The following is a 21,670-nucleotide window of genomic DNA, read 5'->3' as shown; positions in this document are numbered from 1 at the left end:
GGGAAACTGGTGTGAATTGAAGGAATGATGGATGGCACTAAATACAGGGAAATTCTTGAGGCAAACCTGTTTCAGTCTTCAAGAGATTTGAGACTGGGACGGAGGTTCACCTTCCAGCAGGACAATGACCCTAAGCATACTGCTAAAGCAACACTTGAGTGGTTTAATAAGGGGAAACATTTAAATGTCTTGGAATGGCCTAGTCAAAGCCCAGACCTCAATCCAATTGAGAATATGTGGTATGACTTAAAGATTGCTGTACACCAGCAGAAACCCATCCAACTTGAAGGAGCTGGAGCAGTTTTGCCTTGAAGAATGGGCAAAAATACCAGTGGCTAGATGTGCCAAGCTTATAGAGATGTACCCCAAGAGACTTGCAGCTCTAATTGCTGCAAAAGGTGGCTCAACAAAGTATTGACTTTGGGGGGTGAATAATTATGCACGCTTAAGTTTTCAGTTTTTTTGTCTTATTTCTTGTTTGTTTCACCCCAAAAATATTTTACATCTTCAAAGTGGTAGGCATGTTGTGTAAATCAAATGATACACCCCCCCCCCCCCCCCCCCCCTCCCCCAAATCTATTTTAATTTCAGGTTGTAAGGCAACAAAATAGGAAAAATGCCAAGGGGGATGAATACTTTCGCAAGCCACTGTATACCCATCGCAAGACCCACTGGTTGATGCTTATTTATAAAACCCTCTTAGGCTTCAGCCCCCATATCTGAGATACCTACTGCAGCCCTCATCCTCCACATACAACACCTGTTCTGCCAGTCACATTCTGTTGAAGGTCCCTAAAGCACACACATCTCTGGGTCACTCCTCTTTTCAGTTCACTGCAGCTAGCGACTGGAACTCTGCAAAAAACACACAAATGGGACAGTTTTATCTCCATCTCTTCATTCAAAGACTCAATCATGGACACTCTTACTGACAGTTGTTGCTGCTTCACGTGACGTATTGTTGTTTCTACCTTCGTGCCCTTTGTGCTGTTGTCTGTACCCATGTTGTGTTGCTACCATGTTGTTGTCATGTTGTGTTGTCAGGTTGTGGTGTCTCTCTTGTCGTGATGTGTTTTGTCCCGTATTTTTATTTTATTTTTTATTTTTAATCCCAGCCTCCGTCCCCACAGGAGGCCTTTTGCTTTTTGGTATGCCGTCATTGTAAATAAGAATTTGTTCTTAACTGACTTGCCTAGTTAACATTAATGTTAGCCACCTAGCTAACGTTGGCAATAACAGTTTGGAATTCGTAAACATATCATGCGTATTGAAAATTCATCACATATTGTATTGATTGCAATTCATAATTGTTATTGTTATGCGTAACATATCATACAAATTGTCATTTGTAACATATCTTACAAAATGGATGATGAAAATCCACAAACTAATACATACCCTACCAAACGTAACATATCAAAGTAATCTGAGAGTCCTGGATTATCGTTTACAATGTTACGTCTACCCCTGAGTCCAGGTTGCAGCAAAAATAGGCCCGGACCTACATGTGATGTTATTACACCAATAGCCTAACAATAATGGACATTAGGCCTACGTCCGATTTACATTGCGCCACATATTGTTTTAAAGAGCTAACTTTATTTCAGAGTCCCTTATTTCTGCAGGCTAGTAATTTGTCAAATATGTATAGGCTCATCATCAGGATAATGGGAATTGAGTAGGCTATTTAGCCAAGTGAAGTTAAGGCTTTGTCCGCATCATTGCCGTAAAAGGTGCATCTTTGTACAATGCAATCAAAGGTTGATTATGTTTAGAACATTATGTTGAGAAAAATATGTACAGTATGCATAAGCTGTAAAGCAATAACTTTAGAATGTTCCATAAGTCTATTTTGTTGCTCCTCTGGTAGGCTACTATGACTTTCATATTATTTATTTCCAAGCGCCTCGATATTGATTATTTCACAAGAAAAATGACAAATTGCATCAGGGAATGACACGGTCAGCAGGTTCTATTAGAGAAATGATAGTATTGCTCATGGTTTGTTAAAAGGTCCTGTTTAGATACTTTATAGGTTTACATCCATCATCGTCTAATGACCTATATGATGAAAAACACAGAGTCTGGTGACAACAACCCTGTGCAGCTAACTTCACTTAGTAATTGCCCCTATATTAAATATAGATTTTTGTTTTGATATCTTGTGAGAATTCTTTTCTTTGGGTCAAGAATCTGAAGATTATGATAAAATACATATATTTAATGGCGAAAGCACAGAAGGGGAAAACAAGAAACAATAGGTAGCCTACATAGGCCTAAAGATGGTGGCTTCACCAAAATATGCTAGGTCATCAGTATTGTTGTTAGCTATTGTTACCATTTTAGGACAATGTCGACTGAATCCTGAAATGGAAGTCAATAATGAGTATATTTAACCATTTTATTAACACTTTTGATGATTTTTTAAAATGTAAAATTTGTATTTAACCTTTAGTTAACTAGGTTGCTAACATTAACTAGGCTAGGGGTTAAGGTTTGAGTTAAGGTTAGGGTTAAGGTTAGAAGTTTGGTTAAAGGGTTAAGGTTAGGGTTAGGTGAAGGGTTAGCTAACATGCTAAGTAGTTGCAAAGTAGCTAAAAAGTCTACATTATAAAGGGGAAAAGAGCAATGGAGAAACAACAGCGGAAAGGCCAAAGGGTTGGTCTACTATTTCAGCAGCCCTGTTTTTCATCCAAGAAATTGCCTTATTTTGCTTTGCGCCTCCTTAACACATAGGCCTATGCTTCGCTTGGGTTTTGGATTTCCTTAACAAAGGTCATGAGGTTATGTATGCCCTATCAACAACATTCTTGGCATTGTGTTCCACATATTTTAGTCACAGTAAAATATGTGAACTTGCATTTATTGCGTATGGATTTGTAATGTCTTCTTCTATGACATCTTCGCACGTCATTTTTGGGTATCCACAGATAATTTTGGGGTATCCCACAACCAGTTTCATAGGTGGGCATAGAAAATGAAAGGGCCTAACTTACAAAATAGGCTACCTGTGATGATTAACAGGTGACAGGAGATGGCAATTACTTCATATAGACGCAGGATAACTACACTTAAGAGATCCGTGATAGGCGAAACAGCGCCACTGACCTCCCCGGGCACATTTGTTATTGTTTTTGTTTTGAAAACATGAACATCCAGCATTGTGGTAAACAAAATAATCATAGTACATACTCTGCTGTTCTATAGTGCATAGCAATGATGTCCGAGGGAAAAAACAAACATTGTTGTTTGAAGTAATGTCTTAATATCCCAAACAGATGTGTCAGTTTCACCACTATCAATTCCAGCTTAAAAGATGTGCTATAAGGTTTTGTATAATTTCAGCCAGTAGTTGAAAGTGGGGCTCAAGAGCCAAAATGGTCCCCAAAAATTGTGCACAATTGTGTATGTCATCCATTTCATATGATATGCTACTTCCTGCTATTTTTTTTATGTCATATATTTTTTTCATATCATATGAAATTCCTGTGATATGTTACATATTCCAATTTCTACAATATGTTCAATCACTTTAAATGAGCAGGTGTTAATTAAGACCACCAAAGGCTTATGGGGGAAAATAATCTCAATGCCACTCAATAGGTTATACAGCCTTTATCCTGTAATTTATAAATACTGTCATGACTATGGTTGGTTGGCATGGTCACACAAGCAGCAGCCTTTTTGGCCTACACCACAGGGTACTTCCTCCAATAATGGCAACAGGACTTCACCTTCCTTACCATCATAATTAAGCCTATGAATGTGTATTCACTTCAATTTTTGACCTAATTAGCTTCCTCTTGGGGCCCACTCGCCGATGATGATGATGATGATGATGTCGATGATGATTAAATAACATAGCCAAATCTAAATGAAAATACTAACAGATCGGCTATGATACTTTAGGCTACATTTTGTGTTGCAACACAATCTCACACTCAATTCATGCGAATATGTACAAAAATAATTTCAGCAGATTTTGTGTTTTGTGTGCCTTAATTAGTGTGAAATACACACATTTTGTGCGTCTTAATTCGTGTTAAAAGACACACATTTTTGTGCGACTTCATTCATAGGAAAATACATTTCTTGGGGGAAAACTACGGAAAAATCTTTTGACAGTTATTGGAGTAATGCATTCTGGGCAATGGTGTTCTACACTGCCATTTTTTTGTCTCCCACATTTATTTATATATATAGAAAAAAACGTGTTAACAATCCAATATTGTTAATCAACCAGGTTGTCACCGAAATATTTATAACATAATGATAGTTTAAAAAATATATATTTTATTAATGCCAATGCTGTTTTCAATATTTGTTTACGCTTAATAATTTGGGATACTGGTGCTATGTCGGATTTTATGAGGGTTGCCAGATTGCAGTACAAAGCTGTATTCGTCATTTTTTTTGTGGTATCAATGAAGTTATTTGATTGGGGAATGGCGATACATTTTCATGATGGGAAATCTGTTTGGTTTAAATTCCCCTGGTGCAACTGTAACGAGTCTGGACTATGATCAATTAAGCCATATCAATGCAGTTAAAAAGGTAATGTAAAATAATGAATTATGTTGGCTAACACATATGGCACGTCCAAGGCCGTTTCATGATGATTATTATGGTTGTGTCAATCATCTTATATACTTAGCCTATTGTAACAAGGCATATGCCAGCATTGTAGGCCAACTGCCTCTGCTCATTTCAGACTCTCCTATGCCACTATTACCAACACCTTATACACCATAGGTTTTAAATAAACCCTTTTTAAGGTGATATAACTTGTATCATTATTACAGGGCTGTGAAACCCATAGCCGAATGGCTTCAGACTGAGCATTTCTCATTATTTACAGTGCATTCGAAATGTATTCAGACCCCTTGACTTTTTCCACATTTTGTTACGTTACAGCCGTATTCTAAAATGTATTAAATATTTTTTTTCCCCCTCATCAATCTACACACAGCACGCCATAAAGACAAAGCAAAAACAGGGTTGTAGAAACGTTTGCTAATTTATTCAACAACAACAAAAACTGAAATATCACATTAACATAAGTATTCAGACCCTTTACTCAGTATTTTGTTGGAGCACCTTAGGCAGCGAATACAGCGTTGAGTCGTCTTGGGTATGACAATTCTCTGTAGATCCTCTCAAGCTCTGTCAGGTTGGATAAGGAGCGTTGCTGCACAACTATTTTCAGGTCTCTCCAGAGATGTTAGATCGGGTTCAAGTCCGGGCTCTGGCTGGGCCACTCAAGGACATTCAGAGACTTGTCCCGAAGCCAATCCTGTGTCGTCTTGGCTGTGTGCTTAGGGTCATTGTCCTGTTGGAAGGTGAACCTTCACCCCAGTCTGAGGTCCTGAGTGCTCTGGAGCAGGTTTTCATCAAGGATATCTCTATACTTTGCGCCGTTCATCTTTCTCTTGATCCTGACTAGTCTCCCAGGCCGCTGAAAAATATCCCCACAGCATGATGCTGCCACCACCGTGCTTCACCTTAGGGATGGTGCCAGGTTTCCTCGAGACACTAAGCATTCAGGCCAAAGAGTTAAATCTTGGTTTCATCAGAATCTTGTTTCTCATGGTCTGAGTGTCCTTTACGTGCCTTTTGGAAAACGTTAAGCAGGCTGTCATGTGCCTTTTACTGAGGAGTGGCTTCCATCTGCCCACTCTACCAAAAAGGCCTGTTTGGTGGAGTGCTGCAGAGATGGTTTTACTTCTGGAAGGTTCTCCCATCGCCACAGAGGAACTCTGGAGCTCTATCAGAGTGACCATCTGGTTCTTGGTCACCTCCCTGTCGAAGGACATTCTCCCCCCGATTGCTCAGTTTGGCTGGGAGGCCAGCTCTAGGAAGAGTCTTGGTAGTTCCAAACTTCTTCTATTTTTAAGAATGATGGAGGCCCCTGTGTTCTTCGGGACCTTCAATGCTGCAGACATTTTTTGGTACCCTTTCTCCAGATCTGTGCCTCGACACAATCCTGCCTCTGAGCTCTACGGACAATTCCTTCGACCTCATGGCTTGGTTTTTGCTCTGACATGCACTCAAATCAAATCAAATCAAGTTTATTTTATATAGCCCTTCGTACATCAGCTAATATCTCGAAGTGCTGTACAGAAACCCAGCCTAAAACCCCAAACACTGTCAACTTCAATACCTTATATAGACAGGTGTGTGCCTTTCCAAATCATGTCCAATCAATTGAATTGACCACAGCTGGACTCCAATCAAGTTGTAGAAACATCTCAAGGATGATCAATGGAAACAGGATTTACCTGAGCTTAATTTTGAGTCTCAAATCAAATCATATTTTATTGGTTACTTACACATATTTAGCAGATGCTATTGCGGGTGTGGCGAAATGCTTGTGTTCCTAGCTCCAATAGTGTAGTAGTATCTAACACTGCAGTAGTATCTAAAAATGATTCACAACAATACACAAAAATCTCAAAGTAATGTAATTAAGAAATATATAAATATTAGATTGAGCAATGTCGGAGTGGCATTGACTAAAATACAGTAGAAAATAATATAGTATATAGATATGAGATTAGTAAAGCAGTATGTAAACATTATTTAAACATTATTAAAGTTGCCAGTGATTCCAAGCCTATGTATATAGGGCAGCAGCCTCTAAGATGCTAGTGATTGCTATTTAACAGTCTGATGGCCTTGAGATAGAAGCTGTTTTCAGTCTCTCTGTCCCAGCTTTGATGCACCTGTACTGACCTCGCCTTCTGGATGATAGCGAGGTGAACAGGCCGTGGCTCGAGTGGTTGATGTCCTTGATGATCTTTTTGGCCTTCCTGTGACATTGGGCGCTGTAGGTGTCCTGGAGTGCAGGTAGTTTGCCCCCGGTTATGCGTTGGGCAGACCACATCACCCTCTGGAGAGCCCTGTGGTTGCGGGCGGTGCAGTTGACATACCAGGCAATGATACAGCCCGACAGGATGCTCTCAACTGTGCATCTGTAAAAGTTTGTGAGGGTTTTAGGGGCCAAGCCAAATTTCTTCAGCCTCCTGAGGTTGAAGAGGCGCTGTTGCACCTTCTTCACCTCACTGTCTGTGTGGGTGGACCATTTCAGATCGTCTGTGATGTGTATGCCGAGGAACTTGAAGCTTTCCACCTTCTCCACTGCAGTCCCGTCTATGTGGAAAGGGGCGTACTTCCTCTGCTGTTTCCTGAAGTCCGCGATCAGCTCTTTTGATTTGTTGACGTTGAGTGAGAGGTTATTTTCCTGGCACCACTCTCCCAGGGCCCTCACCTCCTCCCCGTAGGCTGTCTCATCATTGTTGGTAATCAGGCCTACTACTGTTGTGTAGTGTGCAAACTTGATGATTGAGTTGGAGGCGTGCGTGGCCACACAGTCATGGGTGAACAGGGAGTACAGGAGGGTGCTGAGCACGCACCCTTGTGGGGTCCCTGTGTTGAGGATCAGTGAAGGGCTTGCTTCCTACCTTCATCACCTGGGGGTGGCCCGTCAGGAAGTCCAGGACCCAGTTGCACAGGGTGGGGATCAGACCCAGGGCCCCGAGCTTAATGATGAGCTTGGAGCGTACTATGGTGTTGAATGCTGAGCTATAGTCAATGAACAGCATTCTTACATAGGTGTTCCTCTTGTCCAGATGGGATAGGGCAGTGTGCAGTGCAATGCCGATGGCATTGTCTGTGGATCTATTGGGCCGGTAAGCAAATTGAAGTAGGTCTAGGGTGTCAGGTAAGGTAGAGATTATATGATCCTTAACTAGCCTCTCAAAGAACTTCATGACGACAGAAGTGAGTACAAAGTGTCCTAATACTTATGTAAATAAGGTATCTGTTTTTTATTTTTAATAAATTTGCTAAATATTCTAAAAACCTGTTTATGCTTTGTCATTATGGATTGTAGATTGGATTGTAGATTGATGAGGAAAATGTTTTATTTAATCCATTTAAGAATAAGGCTGTAATGTAACAAAATGTGGAAAAAGGGAATTGGTCTGAATACTTTCCGAATGCACTGTATTTACGGAGAGCAATTTCTGTTTCATAACAGGTAGTGTCCATTTATTTACAGTAGTGTGTTGATTAATTATTGCTTTCTTCACTGGAAATACAGAATGTCTAAAAATGCCAAATATACCAAAAGCTAAATCAAGCAGAGATGTACAACTATTTAACCATGTTAATCATTACTGAAACATGCAAACTACAAACATTTAACTAGTTTGAGATAGTTAATACATCACAACTAGATACAAATATTTTATAAAAAAGATTCATACAAAACTCAAGAGTTGGCTATAACATGAGTACCAACAAAGTGAGTGTGTGTATATGTGTGTAAGTGTTGGTATGCTTGTGTGTATTATGGGGTTTATTATAATTTCCCATCATAAAAATGTATCCACATTCCCCAATCATATGTCTTCATCGATACCACAAAACAAAAAATCTGTATTTTTTTTCTCAAATCTGGCAACCCTCATCAAATTTGACAGCCTTGTATAAAATGCATTATGAAATATATTGTGTAATGTACACGAAAAAGCGGAGCCTTGTATTAAATGCATTATGAAGAAAATTGTGTGATGTAGGCTCCACGAAATATGAAATGCGTTATGAAGAAAATCGTGTAGGCCTACTTTTGCCTACACGAAACAAGGGCCTTTCTGACTGCAGGTGCGCACCAGTGTCCCAAAGTATTAAGTGGAAATAAGCATAGAAAACAGTATTGGCAATAATAAAAAAGAATTTAAAAAAATGTAAGGCTACTATTATATATAATTATTTCGGTGAAAACCCAATATTGTTAATCAACCAGGTTAACACGTTTTTTATATATATAAATAAATGTGGTACACAAAAAAAGGCAGTGTAGAACACCGTTGCGCTCTAATAAGTTTCGAAAGATTGTTCCGAAATTTCCCCGCCAAAAATGTATTTTCCTATGAATGATGCTGCACTAAAATTGGTGTCTTTTCACACGAATTAAGCCACACAAAAAAGAACAAAAACGCACGAAATCTGCTGAAATACATTTTTTTTTAACATATTTGCACAAATTGAATGTGAGATTGTGTTGTTTTGTGAAGTAGTGCGTAGCCATGCTGACAAGTCTTTTGTTGCTTATTCGTCTCCATCTGTGATTAAGGTCCTGCATTTAGCCTTTATTGCCCACAGAGGACGCTGTCCTCTCATTATTCATTTATCATTGGGCATGCTCTGACAAGTAAATTAATATCATTGAGTGAACATACATACTGCATTTACGAAGACTGCAATCTAAAGAATGAATGAACAAAATCGATTTGGTAAAAAATAATGACTATGCAACACAGAAACATTTTAGAGATCCATAAAGTAGAAATATGATTAGAATTGCTCATTCATTACATATTTTAGGCTTACAGTTGGCTAACCTTGACTGTTTCTGAGACCATTTCAGAATCAATTTCTAAATAAATCAGCAAAAACAAATGATAGTTCGAAAACAGTGTTCAGATCTCTGATGAAACAAAGTAAACACAGATGAGTCTTATTAAATTGTTGGGTTTAATTGGGTTTAATTGTTCTAATTAAGGGGGAAATGTATCAACTGTGTCTGAATGTTGTATGGTTTACCTTTATTGAGGTAAACCTATGTTATAGCATACACAATTCAGCATGTGTCCCATAAGCCTTTGTGTCCTAATAAGCAATGCAAATAATTGCAACTTGACTACACTTGGAGTTAGGCAAGTGATTAAATATGCGCATCCAATTCACAATCATTTGATTGCAACAATATTTTATTTAGGCTATATCTAAATGTAAATATAGATTCCTTATTTTGTAAACCTTTCATAATAGGCTTGGTGATAATGTGTACATAATTTGCAACCTTTTTCAATAGAATTGTTGGCAGTTAGTCCATAGGGGAAAAAGTCTAAATGTTCATCAATTTAACTTATTCACTCCAAATTGTGTCAAAACATGACACCTGGAGGGAAATGATCTTGTCTGTGCTGTAATAATGAAAGTTTATATCCTACCATGTAAAGCTATAATAGCTAGCATATAAACATAGTCGAATGAATTGTGTAAGTAGAATAGGCCCTATTTAGGTAAATATTTTACACGACACTTTGCGTGTAGCCAATTATGGGAAAATTTGAAAAATGTATTTACTGGGTAATAATCAAAATATGTTTTCCCAAATGTGCTCTAATCCACAATATTCTACTTGTTGTAGGCCTATCTTCATCTGAGCACATGAGCATTTATTTTGTTGGTGTTAGTGTTACGAAAATGGCCATTATAAAAAGCAGAACTTCCATCCAGTTTGCCGAAAATTGTTATTGCTCTTTATGAATCTAGGCTATATTATCGATAACTATGAATTATACCACAACCTCAAAATACCCAAATGAATAATCACTATAATGTTTTCTAATATTTTAATTTTTAATCTTATTTAGCTAATTGTGATATTGGCATACTCTGCTATTAGACTGCAGGCTGTGTTCGGTTAGAGTAATTTGCCTATTGTACCCTACTTCCAAAGAAGCTCAGGCCAAACATTTCCTTTTGTGCTAACAACCCTCTTCTCATTTGCTACCTAATTGGACTATATAAGACCAATAACACCACAACGCTACATCCTACAGCCAAAGCGCAATGCTAGGGTGGACTTCGTTGTTATCGCGTAGTCTACACCCCCCCTCTCTCTCTACCGCGCTCTCTCTCTCTGCCCGTCGCTCTCCCCCTCGTTCTACTTCCCATCTCTTCCTTAATCCCATTTGCCATTGTACATGCCCAATCGCCGTATACTTTCCGCATTTAACTTGGATGACATTTTTATTTCATCATTAGCATCCGGCGCCAGACTGACGCGGTGGACACAGTTGCATTTTGACTAAGGAACGCACAAGACTTGGATGCAATATCGATATTATTTTGTTCTCTCTGAAGACTATTTTCTTTTCTGATGTGTATTTTATTTTTGTCGTTCTCGATCATCTGGTAATCAAGACGATATTCATAATTTAAAACATCGCAAAGAAGGACAATTGCCAGTCTTCTATTTGAATAATATCACTGTTTCTAAGTCTTTTAACACTTACATTTGTGGTCTAAGGCATTCGGACCACAACCTCCAAGCAGCAATGCCCGAGACGGCGCAAGAGACGTGCACTCCGGTGAAAGACTCTCCCTTCTTCATTAAGAACTTGCTGAACTGTGATAGTAAACCATCCAAACCCAAGCCCATCTTCGCCTCGGCAAAGGTAGCTTTTGAAGGGGGCTTTTCTCTATCCCAGGTCGGGGACTTCAACTTTCCTCGCTTTGAGTTACCCACACAGAGGTTTGCCTTACCCGCGCACTATCTGGAGCGAGCCTCAGCATGGTGGTATCCCTACACACTCAGTGCAGCCAGTCATCTACACAGAACCGAAGGTAAGTCCATGAACATCTGATTGTCTTCTCTTTCTTTACCTTTTACACTATCAGAAAACGTATAATGTGCGTAATTTGTATAGTGTAAATTGCTATTGATACTATGGGTTGAGCTTTCATCTGTCAAAGGACATTCAAACAAGGATATACTCAGCAAGTATGTTGTCACTTATGATAAGTATTTCATTCAACGTTAGGCCATTGTCGGCATTGTATGTTTCTATTTTTCTTTTACGGGTTCGTTAGGCCATTGTCAGCATTGCATGTTTCTGTTTTTCTTTTACGGGTTCAAGTGAATGGTATAGCGAGGTATTGAACATGCAGTCATGTTTATAACCCAGATTTCCTGTCGTCATTTTAGTTGCGGAGAAGGCAAGAGCAAGAGACTCCTCTCCAACCTCGTGCACGGATCGCGACTCGCCAGACCTGGTGCTCAAATCTGACCCAGACAGCAAAGAAGACGAGGACAACAAAAGTGGGGATGAAATAGTTCTTGAAGAGAGTGATCCTGAGGACACAAAGAAAGACAGTGGGGTAGACGACTGGAAGAAAAACGAGGACGGTGGGGACAAGAAAGCATGTCGAAAAAAGAAAACACGCACAGTGTTCTCCCGGAGTCAGGTGTTTCAGCTCGAGTCCACCTTTGACATGAAACGCTACTTGAGCAGTTCGGAGAGGGCCGGATTGGCAGCGTCCTTGCACCTGACAGAGACCCAGGTAAAGATTTGGTTCCAGAACAGAAGAAATAAATGGAAGAGACAGCTTGCAGCTGAACTAGAGGCTGCCAATCTGAGCCACGCCACTGCACAGAGGATAGTGCGAGTGCCCATCCTCTACCACGAGAACTCTGCCTCAGAGACTGGCAGTGCGACCGGGAACGTGCCTGTGAGCCAGCCGCTCCTCACCTTCCCTCACCACCTCTATTACTCTCACCCAATCGTCACCTCTGTGCCGCTACTCAGACCGGTCTGAAAAACAAGAGGTTGTTGTCTATATTCCTAACTCGTACAGAACACTACACAATACAAACTAAAACAATATTTTTGTAAAGAAGAAAAATAAAAATAAAAAAGAGAGCCATGCTTTCTGTCAAAGAGGACCTATTGCGCATTTTTATATTAGACTGCAGTTTACATTTTCTCTGGTATAATTTCACACTATTAGCATATTGTTATTATTAATATTAAGAGTATTCTTCTAATTATTGTTATAATTATAATTAGGCCTATTATTATTAGGCCTTTTGTCATTGCTATCCAGTTCACACTGCCCCAAAATACATTTCAGCAACCTGTTTCCCCCGCGCAGAACCATAACATTCAGGAAATTACATTGGAGTTAATTTTGTTCAATTTCTATTTACAGCGTGTGTTATGACAATTCGGTAACATTGGTTTGTTTTCTATCGGATAATGTGATTTTGATATGGGCAATACTGTAAGCACTAGCATTTGACCCCAAGTTATGTGATAGACCCATTCAATTCATTGTGTTTTCTCTTTGCTCAGCTATTTAGGAATGAATATCGGACAGATTATCGAACGGGCTTCTTTTTTTCCTTTTTTTTTTCTTTTTTTAACTTAAAGCGCTTTAGCAGGGGACAATCAAGATACACTGTTTTATGTACAATATAATTGTAGCTTATAGGCTTATTGTTTTGATGTATTGATTCTCATTTATGCTTGCTCGACAATGTCCTTATAGCACAACTAAGAATTGAATGTCATTGCCTTTTGTGTTTTTGAAACTTTATCATGGTGTACAAATGTATATGGGTATATTGAATCGAGTCAATGAAAGAAGCTACCAGGTGATGCTATTCCTTTGTACAGAAAAACACGTTTTGATATTGTATTGCTGAATTATGTTGTGAAATAAATGGAGGTTATTCCATATTTAAATATTTCAAATCAGTGCGTACTCAAGAATGCACAATGATGTAATTAGGTGTAGTCTACATATGCCTCAGGCATCTATTCAGAAATGACAAATTTTGCCTGTTTGCCTCCCAAACAAATTAGGCTATTGTCGACTTTCAAAACGTCTTCATGAACAGGATGTATTGTTGCATAATGAAAATGAATATAAATAAACAAACAATACAACTTTCCATCAAATCTTTTATTATAGACCCAATATAATTGTTGTGGCTTTCAAAATTGTCATGTGTGAGAGGAAATCAATATGCTCCTGGCATATACAAAGAGGAGGATATTCTGCCTAAATACTGTGTCTGATCATAAGTCAATTCCCATTACAGAGGCTCGACTGGGTCTATCTAACAAGTGCTACTGGTCTGGCAGACCACGTGGCCGACACTCCTCGGAGACACATTGCCATAGATAGCGATGGTTGACTAAATAAGATTATTACAATTTGGACGCTTGACATATTATATACAGTATATTGAACCATTTATCCTTGGAACAAACACGGTGGAAAATGTGAGTAGACCATGTAGCCAAAGGACATCAGAAAAAGTTAGAATTAATCAAAATTAAGCATTATGCATATACATTGGCGCAACTTCACAAAGTTAGATATTAAAACCACGCACTAACCTTTTTTATTTGCTTTAATTATTGGTAAATAGTTTAATTTGCCATCCATATTGAATGTAAATACAGGTAGGCCTTCCCCGAAACCACACGCTTATTTTGGTAGACCCATACATTATTATGTGAATGAAGAACCTGAGCAGGTGCGTAATCAACCTGCTGTTATGCACTTTATGCACAAAAAGTTGTTTTACATAAAAAAAATGTATCGGTCAATTAGATGCGTAATTGCCACCATCTTGAGGGTAATGTAGTCTATTCAAAAGAGAAAAATTACATTCCCTAGTATTAGGCTGTTCAAAAATGTGTGTGTGTGTGTGTGCATGTGTATGCGTGCGTGTGGTGGACGTGTGTGCGTGCGTACGTAGCTCGAGGCAAATTTGAACGTTTCATTTAAAAAAGTGTACGTTTAATTTCGCAACAATACTCGTTTTACTTGTGGATGCAGCTTATATGTCCGTCTTCGGTAATGGTATACCACTGGACAGGTGCAATTAGCTCACCAAATATGCACTTTGTCTTTGACGTAATGGTTGTATTGTCAATTTTGTCTGTGTAGTTTCAGCTGGGTTAGCGGAACATAAAGGCCTAGAGTTAGGGTTTGCTCAATTCGTTTTCATGTTCTAAGGGTTTAGTTTGGTTGCATCTGGCTATTCACACACCAATGCCAATGTCTCTGCAATGCATGCCTGCAATGCACCTGTGGAATGTTTATGACGTAGACGTAGAGCTATTGCAAATGGTCGAAAAGATACATTTGTGTTGAGTAGAAAACTTTTTCACAAGATACCAAAGGTTATCTCAAGTCTTTCGATCACCATAGGCCACATTCATGTTTTAGGGAGTCGAAAGGTTTTGATAGCTATATGACAACGATCGACGTAGACTCTCTCCTCAAACCTTCACAATTTGTATCCACGGTATGTTGTGGACTGACTTTTTCCTTTTAATGCATAAGGAAATATACTTTGTTAAATCATAATGTTTCACCGGTTTAATGTCAGTCACTCATTTTTCCATTATTGTGGACGAGATAAATTGGCTCAAATGACATAGTTGCAACATTAGCCTAATATAACGTTTTGAAGTAGCGAAATATTGAACACATTTATTATCTACAATGTTAGATTGAATAATATAAATATCAATATGCAACGAGTTGACTATAAAATGACTCTTGAAGATTAGACCTACTTTGTTGTTGTATTCAGCATTCCTTCCAGCTGAGTAGAAACCAGTCAACGCCTTGCTTAAAGGTCATTTTCTGATTTTGTCTCTAATGCAGTTATCGAAAACAAATCAGTAGCTACTCTATTATGACCGCATCACTAGACAAAGAGTGCATTCAAATATAGTCTGATAATCACTCATGTATTGACGTATTATATCATGCAAACTCCACATGGACCCATTACAGAGAATTAATAGATTGGGATATATTGCGTTCTTCCCCTAGCACATATTGATCTACAAACGTCTAAAATATTGTTACAAAAAATGGCATTGTTCACGGGCAGTTCTGGTTACGCTCATGACCTTGATTTGCGCGCATAAATTGAAAAAAATGACAACTCGATAATTTCCATTTGTAGAACATATTTATGTAAAGTAGAAGGGGCGAGACCAGAAATAGGATAAAGTAGCCTACATTTGCAGGAACAGGGCAACGGACGTAACAGCAGGAAAGTTGAGTGCTGATCAAGTGCCAACAGCTTAAGTATTTTCAGCCCTTTCCTGAAACCCTGGGCATCTGTTCACGCATGTGTGATTCATGCAAATATCTGTGGAGATATTGTGTTGCAATTTGTAGGTAGGCATAATTATGTTAATTGAGCTTAAAGGGAAAATCCACAAAAAAATTACATTTTGGTATTTTTTTTCATTAGTCCACTGTTGATACAGTCCCAAAATGTTGTGCATATCAGATGTCCAGTTTTAAAGATATTGGACTTTCAAGAAGCAAAGTGTCACAGGCCACATCATGATGATGCAAAATGATTAGTCAGGAAAGCTTGAAAAAAAATATCAAAAGTAAGTTTGAGTTGATTTTACTAATTGTTTGTACATTGCCACAAGCCTGCATACATTTGTAAATATCGTGGCATCATTTTGTCAATAATGTATAAAATAAAAACTAACTTTTGGTGTCAAAGGGATAACATGGGCCTTAGCACAACACTTTCTGGACACACTTATGTTTTAGGGAACGGAAATCTTTATACTAGTATCTCATTTGCTTCGGGATTGAATGCGAGCATCAAGATTTTCATAAAAGTTATATTAAGTGAAACATAGGTTGCGGGGCACCGTCTGATTGGAACAGTTTAAATGTTAATTGTGTTTTTAATTTGACATATAGTTGCTGTGAAGAATGACACCGAAACGCCAAGGGGCGGTCGATTTTCTTAATTTCTCCCCGAGGAATTGATGAGTCTATCAGGGCAGTAGATTGGAAAGCCATTAAAACTCAATGGTGAGGTTGTTAATTGGAACTTGATGGATAGGAGCCCTTGGATAGGCTATACTGATCCAATCTTCTTGACTTTCTGTTTTCCAATAAATTACCCAATTCATTTCCAGCCGAAGATTACATAAATTGTAGCCTACACCTCCAGGGTTCGCGCTCTGTTTTGCTCTTACGACTGCTTCGACCCCTCTCTCTCCCTCTCTCCTATTTGAAAAAAGGAGCTGGGCTCGGATCCTTGAATGAAAATCGAAACATAATCAACGTTTATACTTAGAAAATTTATTGATATCATTTTCTCTGGTAATTTCCTTATTTTAGAGTTGGACACATCATATATCATAATACACACGTGTAGGGGTCTTTGTTTAATATTTATCGAAGCTTGATTCTTAGATCAAAGCTGCTCATAACTTCATCTGTCTTTCTAAGACCCCTTTCCCGTAGTAAAGATCGTGTTCTGTTATTGCGGTAGGGCTGCAATACAACACCTATCATTGTGATAGAGCACGAGGTTAGACCGCGCAATGCTGTTTCTGAAAAAACATTATATAAGTAAAATGTACAAACGTCATGGATAGAAAAAGACTGCAAATCAGACGTGGATGCAGGATCTTCAGAAACGTTCAAATAAATATGAATGACACAATTACCTTTATGCAGGCATATATCATGCCTACAATGAATTATAATACCATTTATTTTATTTTGATAGGCTATCATGAAAAATATATTCAGATTTGTTTAAATAACATCCTAATAACTGTGGAGTTGAATTTGTATTCAAGTGTCGGGTTAATTATGTAATGATTTCTTGTTAAGGATAGCTTATACGGGTATAATTAGAGCTTTAAAAAGACATCGCTGCTGTTGACAAAGGTCTTTGTTTGAAAAGAGCGCGTATAGAATCAGCCCATTTAACTGTCATGGCAGATTTCACGCCTCATGTGTAGTCACCGTAAATCCAGCGCAATCTGACTGCCCTCATATACTACCCTAGTAAATGTAGCTAGCCTACGTCTCGGTGGACATAATGCGTTCTTGACAATCATGGTTTCATCATCATCATCCTCATCAGCACCCTCGTCGTCTTCATCATCGTCTTTATTATCGTCTTCATTATAATCATCGTCATCCTGTTACTCCTTCCTCCTATCAAAGGATGAACAAAACCACAATACGAAACAATATTGAACAGACTAAGGAGAAAGGCTGGGGTCGTCAACCCCTCCCTTGGCGCAGCAGCATGAGAGTTAGGCCGCTGACATTATGATTAAAGCTGACCGTTTGTAATGTGTCTGGGGTCCCTTAGAAAGCAGTAAAGAGGGATAATGTGCTCGAACTGCGAACTCAAGCCCAGCACCTGCCCCGCCAGACACCGTCAGAGAGAGAGAGAGGGAGAGGAGGAGCAGGGGCGGAGGTGGGGCGCGCCCCCGCCCTCCAATCAATTAGTCAATCAATTAGCAGGCCTCTACTCCACGCGAGGCAGATTAATTGTAGTAATGATGAAATGAATTCCTAATCGCAGATAATGGACCTGGAATGTGTTTATTATTTTCAGGAATTTTTTTTGTTAACGTTCCGTATTAGTTCCAGAACTGTTTGTTGGATTATCTGACCAATTTACCATGCACAAGGCTAATAAAATACGTTCCATTCCTTCAATGAAGTCATTGTGCAGTACTTGTGTCTACATTGGCCTGTAATAGCATGGTGTGCATTTCCCCCCGAGGGTGTCTCAGTGGTATGCTATTATTCAGTTGTAACTAATTATGTTAGGGATATGGGGTTTGTTCTTTGAGGGAATCTTTCAAACAATGTATTTTACACTAGTAAGTGAAAAGGTTTAAATTATAGTCTATATCTATATCTAGAATAATAGGCAAAGGGAGAATCATGACCAATCCAAACATCATGCAGATGTGAAACATGTAGAATATTATTCTCTCCATTCACTTCAATACTATAAATCTTGCATGGGAAATAATAAGGGTCTACTACAGTGTAATAACCATGTGCTATGTTGTCTTGCAATAGGCCTATTTGTGACAATATTATTTGGTAAAATTCCATCAACAATCTATTGAATACTTGTGATTGAAAAAAGGTAAAAGAAAAATCACTGAAGCTCATCGTTAAAAGACTCCTGATAACTTCCATGGTTGCACCTGTTTCACATTTTCTCATAGCCTCGTGAGTGGGAAATTCATCCCCACTGTCCTCTTAAATTGTGAATCAGGCCTACGTATTAGGTAAGTAATTTGCTACAGTTCAATGTGTGTAAATATATACACAAAAACAAAACAAACAGGCACAAAAAACGACACACAACATAAGACTTGAAAATTAGAAACCTTTACCTACACAAAATTCATAGCCTAAACAATTCTCCCTTTTCAACCAAACGTCCAATATAATTGAATGTGGGTTATAATGAGAGACATGTTGCATCAGTTTCTAAATGAAAGTCGATGGATACTATGCCTATGCAAAACGTCTTGTGCTGTATATTTCTGGCAGAGAGAGATGTCTGTTGAAGTAATTTAATAGCCTAAGATGTGTGATTTGTCTGTGCCATAAGGCCTATATTTGTCTACCTTCACTATCGGATTCAAAGAGGGACGTAAGATAGAATAAACGACAGCCTTTCCTTATCTCCTCTCATCCTATCTCAGAACCTCAACATGAGTTTGAAATTTCCGGGCTTAGTTTGAGCGTGTGATTGGCCCAAGAGGAGCTTACCTACATGTAAATGAGCCAACGCCACAATACTGCCTTTAGTCCAGAGCGCGTGGAAGTAGACCAGGAATACATTCATGTTCCCTGAGCTCCAGGAAAAAACAACCCAAGCACCCCCATTTATAAAAAGGTTTTTACTAAAGAAATACTATTTTCGAACTCTTTTACACAAGAGGAGTCCTCACAGACCAATAATAAGAAAACAATTATACAAAAACTATACGATATAGTCCAATCTTACTGGTATGAGTCGAGAATGAGTACCACAGAAGACAACGGAAGCAAGTGCTCTTCGGCCCCGATTTCCACCTTCACCATTCAGTCGATATTGGGCAAGTCGTCGGAGAAGCCACGGTCCGGGGCGAAGGAGAGTTCCAAGGGACTGCAGCTGGCGAGGACGCGCTTGCTCTCGGTTTCTTCGGAAGAGGAGTGCAGCGGTGGGGAGGACTCTGCAGACTGTTTCTGCTCGGATCCTGGTCACAGCGAGCCATGCAACCAACATCAACCACTTAATTTTTCACGTTTAGGTGAGTAGATTACTGAATGTAATTTTTGTTGTGCGTAAAACGTAATCATTTTTGCTTTAAGATAGATTTTTCTTGAATTGATTTTCGTCGCTGACATTTTGCCTTTCGAAAATAAACGCTTATTTTCCAAGTAAAAAAGTAAAGTAGGCTATATATTGTATAAATCTATGGCATCTAACGGGATATTATCATTATTTCTATTATTAGGCTATTATTGTAGCCTAATAATAGGTCAACAGTAGACTACGGTAGGCTAGGCCTAATTATACACGTATTTATGATAAATTTAGCCTACTACTTGCTGCAATTTAAGCTTGTAAACTTCGATAACTCTATAGTAGCCTGTTTGTGACTGCTGATAGGTAGGCTATCACTTCACTTTGTTTAATGTGTCGTATTACTGCTAGATCAGCGAACAGGGGAAGGGTCAAATAATTAACAGGACGGTTTCCCCTTCATTCCAAATTGAATCGAGTCTTCTAATTGATATAACATGTTTTCACAATGACTGCACTACATTTCGTCAATTGAGCGTTAAATGTAACCTGATTTAATTAATATTGTGCACCAGGCAGAGTCATATTAAATTGTTTATTTAAAAGGCCACTTACAACCTTTCAACGGTCAATTAATGAGTCAAAGTTCACACTTAATGCACTCTTGTACCGAGTATCGAATAATGTTCTTCTTTTAATAGGGATGTTCTCCAAACCTGGGTAGGCCAAAACAAAGCCTTTGAAAATAAGTGTGAAACCTTTGAGACATATCCTACATTTTGTGACAGAATTGATAACCTGATCTAAAGGCAATAGACTAAAGCGTCGAGTAGCCTATCTTATGTTGATGCATATATCTTGAGGGTAGGCCTACACCATTTATCACTGTTGGTAGGCTATAGATGATATCGAGGAGGACATTGGGAAATCAGTGTTGAAATATTTTGAAATTATTTAAATGTTATTTCCAATCCACTGGTCTTTATACTGGGGTGGCAGGTAGCCTAGTGGTTAGAGCGTTGGACTAGTAAACGCAAGGTTGCAAGATCGAATCCCCGAGCTGTAGATGATAGCTCTGTCGTTCTGAACAAGGCACTGTTCCTAGGCCGTCATTGAAAATAAGAACTGACTTGCCTAGTTGAATAAAAGGTAAAATAAAATACTGGTATTTTTCCCCAATGCAGGTGCAACCAAGGGACTTATTTCAGGCCATGACGGGATTGCACGGCGACCGCACTTGACACAGCCTCTGCTGCAGGATTACAAAGAGGAACAAGAGAGACCATGCAATCCAATGTCACCTATTTCCGAGGAGAGACAGACAGACGGTGCGAACAAGCAGACTAACTCGTCCAAGAAGAAGACTCGTACCGTCTTCTCGCGGAGTCAGGTGTACCAGCTCGAGTCCACATTTGATATGAAGAGGTATTTGAGCAGCTCCGAGCGAGCCTGCTTGGCATCAAGTCTACAGCTAACAGAAACTCAAGTGAAGACGTGGTTTCAGAACCGCAGAAACAAGTGGAAGCGACAACTGTCGGCGGAACTGGAGGCTGCGAATATGGCACACGCATCCGCACAGACACTGGTCGGAATGCCGCTTGTTTTTAGAGATAGCTCCCTGCTCCGGGTACCAGTTCCAAGATCTATTGCTTTTCCAACGCCGCTATACTATCCTGGCAGCAGCCTACAAGGGTTACCCCTGTACAATCTGTATAACAAGATTGAATATTGACTCAATGCCTGTGATGACAGTCCAAAAAAATAACACGTTAACACGCGACAGTACTTTCTTATAAATGTCTGCCAAACTCCTGTCTATTATATCACTTTATTTGTTGAAAAAATATGTCTTATTATGCAGCAACTGTACGTTTTAACAAGAAAGCAACAAGCTTCTCTAAATGTATAAAACACACCATGTGTATAATAATTATTTTGAACCTTGATTTTGCGTTCTTCTCCCTGGTT

At 39.0% G+C, this 21,670-nt stretch overlaps 2 protein-coding genes across 2 annotated transcripts; both read left to right on the top strand.

Annotated features, from left to right (window-relative positions):
* The first annotated feature begins 11,129 nt into the window (after nt 1-11,129).
* LOC120045641 (homeobox protein HMX3-like) lies at nt 11,130-12,390 on the top strand. Its single transcript, XM_038990557.1, has 2 exons — nt 11,130-11,418; nt 11,780-12,390. The coding sequence occupies exons 1-2, from the start codon at nt 11,130-11,132 to the stop codon at nt 12,388-12,390; spliced, it is 900 nt and encodes a 299-aa protein (XP_038846485.1).
* A 7,045-nt stretch (nt 12,391-19,435) lies between these two features.
* Nucleotides 19,436-21,434, top strand: LOC120045640 (homeobox protein HMX2-like). The gene is made up of 2 exons (XM_038990556.1): nt 19,436-19,706; nt 20,887-21,434. The coding sequence occupies exons 1-2, from the start codon at nt 19,436-19,438 to the stop codon at nt 21,432-21,434; spliced, it is 819 nt and encodes a 272-aa protein (XP_038846484.1).
* Nucleotides 21,435-21,670: the final 236 nt, after the last annotated feature.

This window comes from Salvelinus namaycush, chromosome 4, assembly GCF_016432855.1.
Source record: "Salvelinus namaycush isolate Seneca chromosome 4, SaNama_1.0, whole genome shotgun sequence".
Classification (NCBI taxonomy): Eukaryota; Metazoa; Chordata; class Actinopteri; order Salmoniformes; family Salmonidae; genus Salvelinus; species Salvelinus namaycush.
The sequence above is the reverse complement of the archived record's forward strand: the minus strand, read 5'-3'. Positions and strand labels throughout refer to the sequence as shown.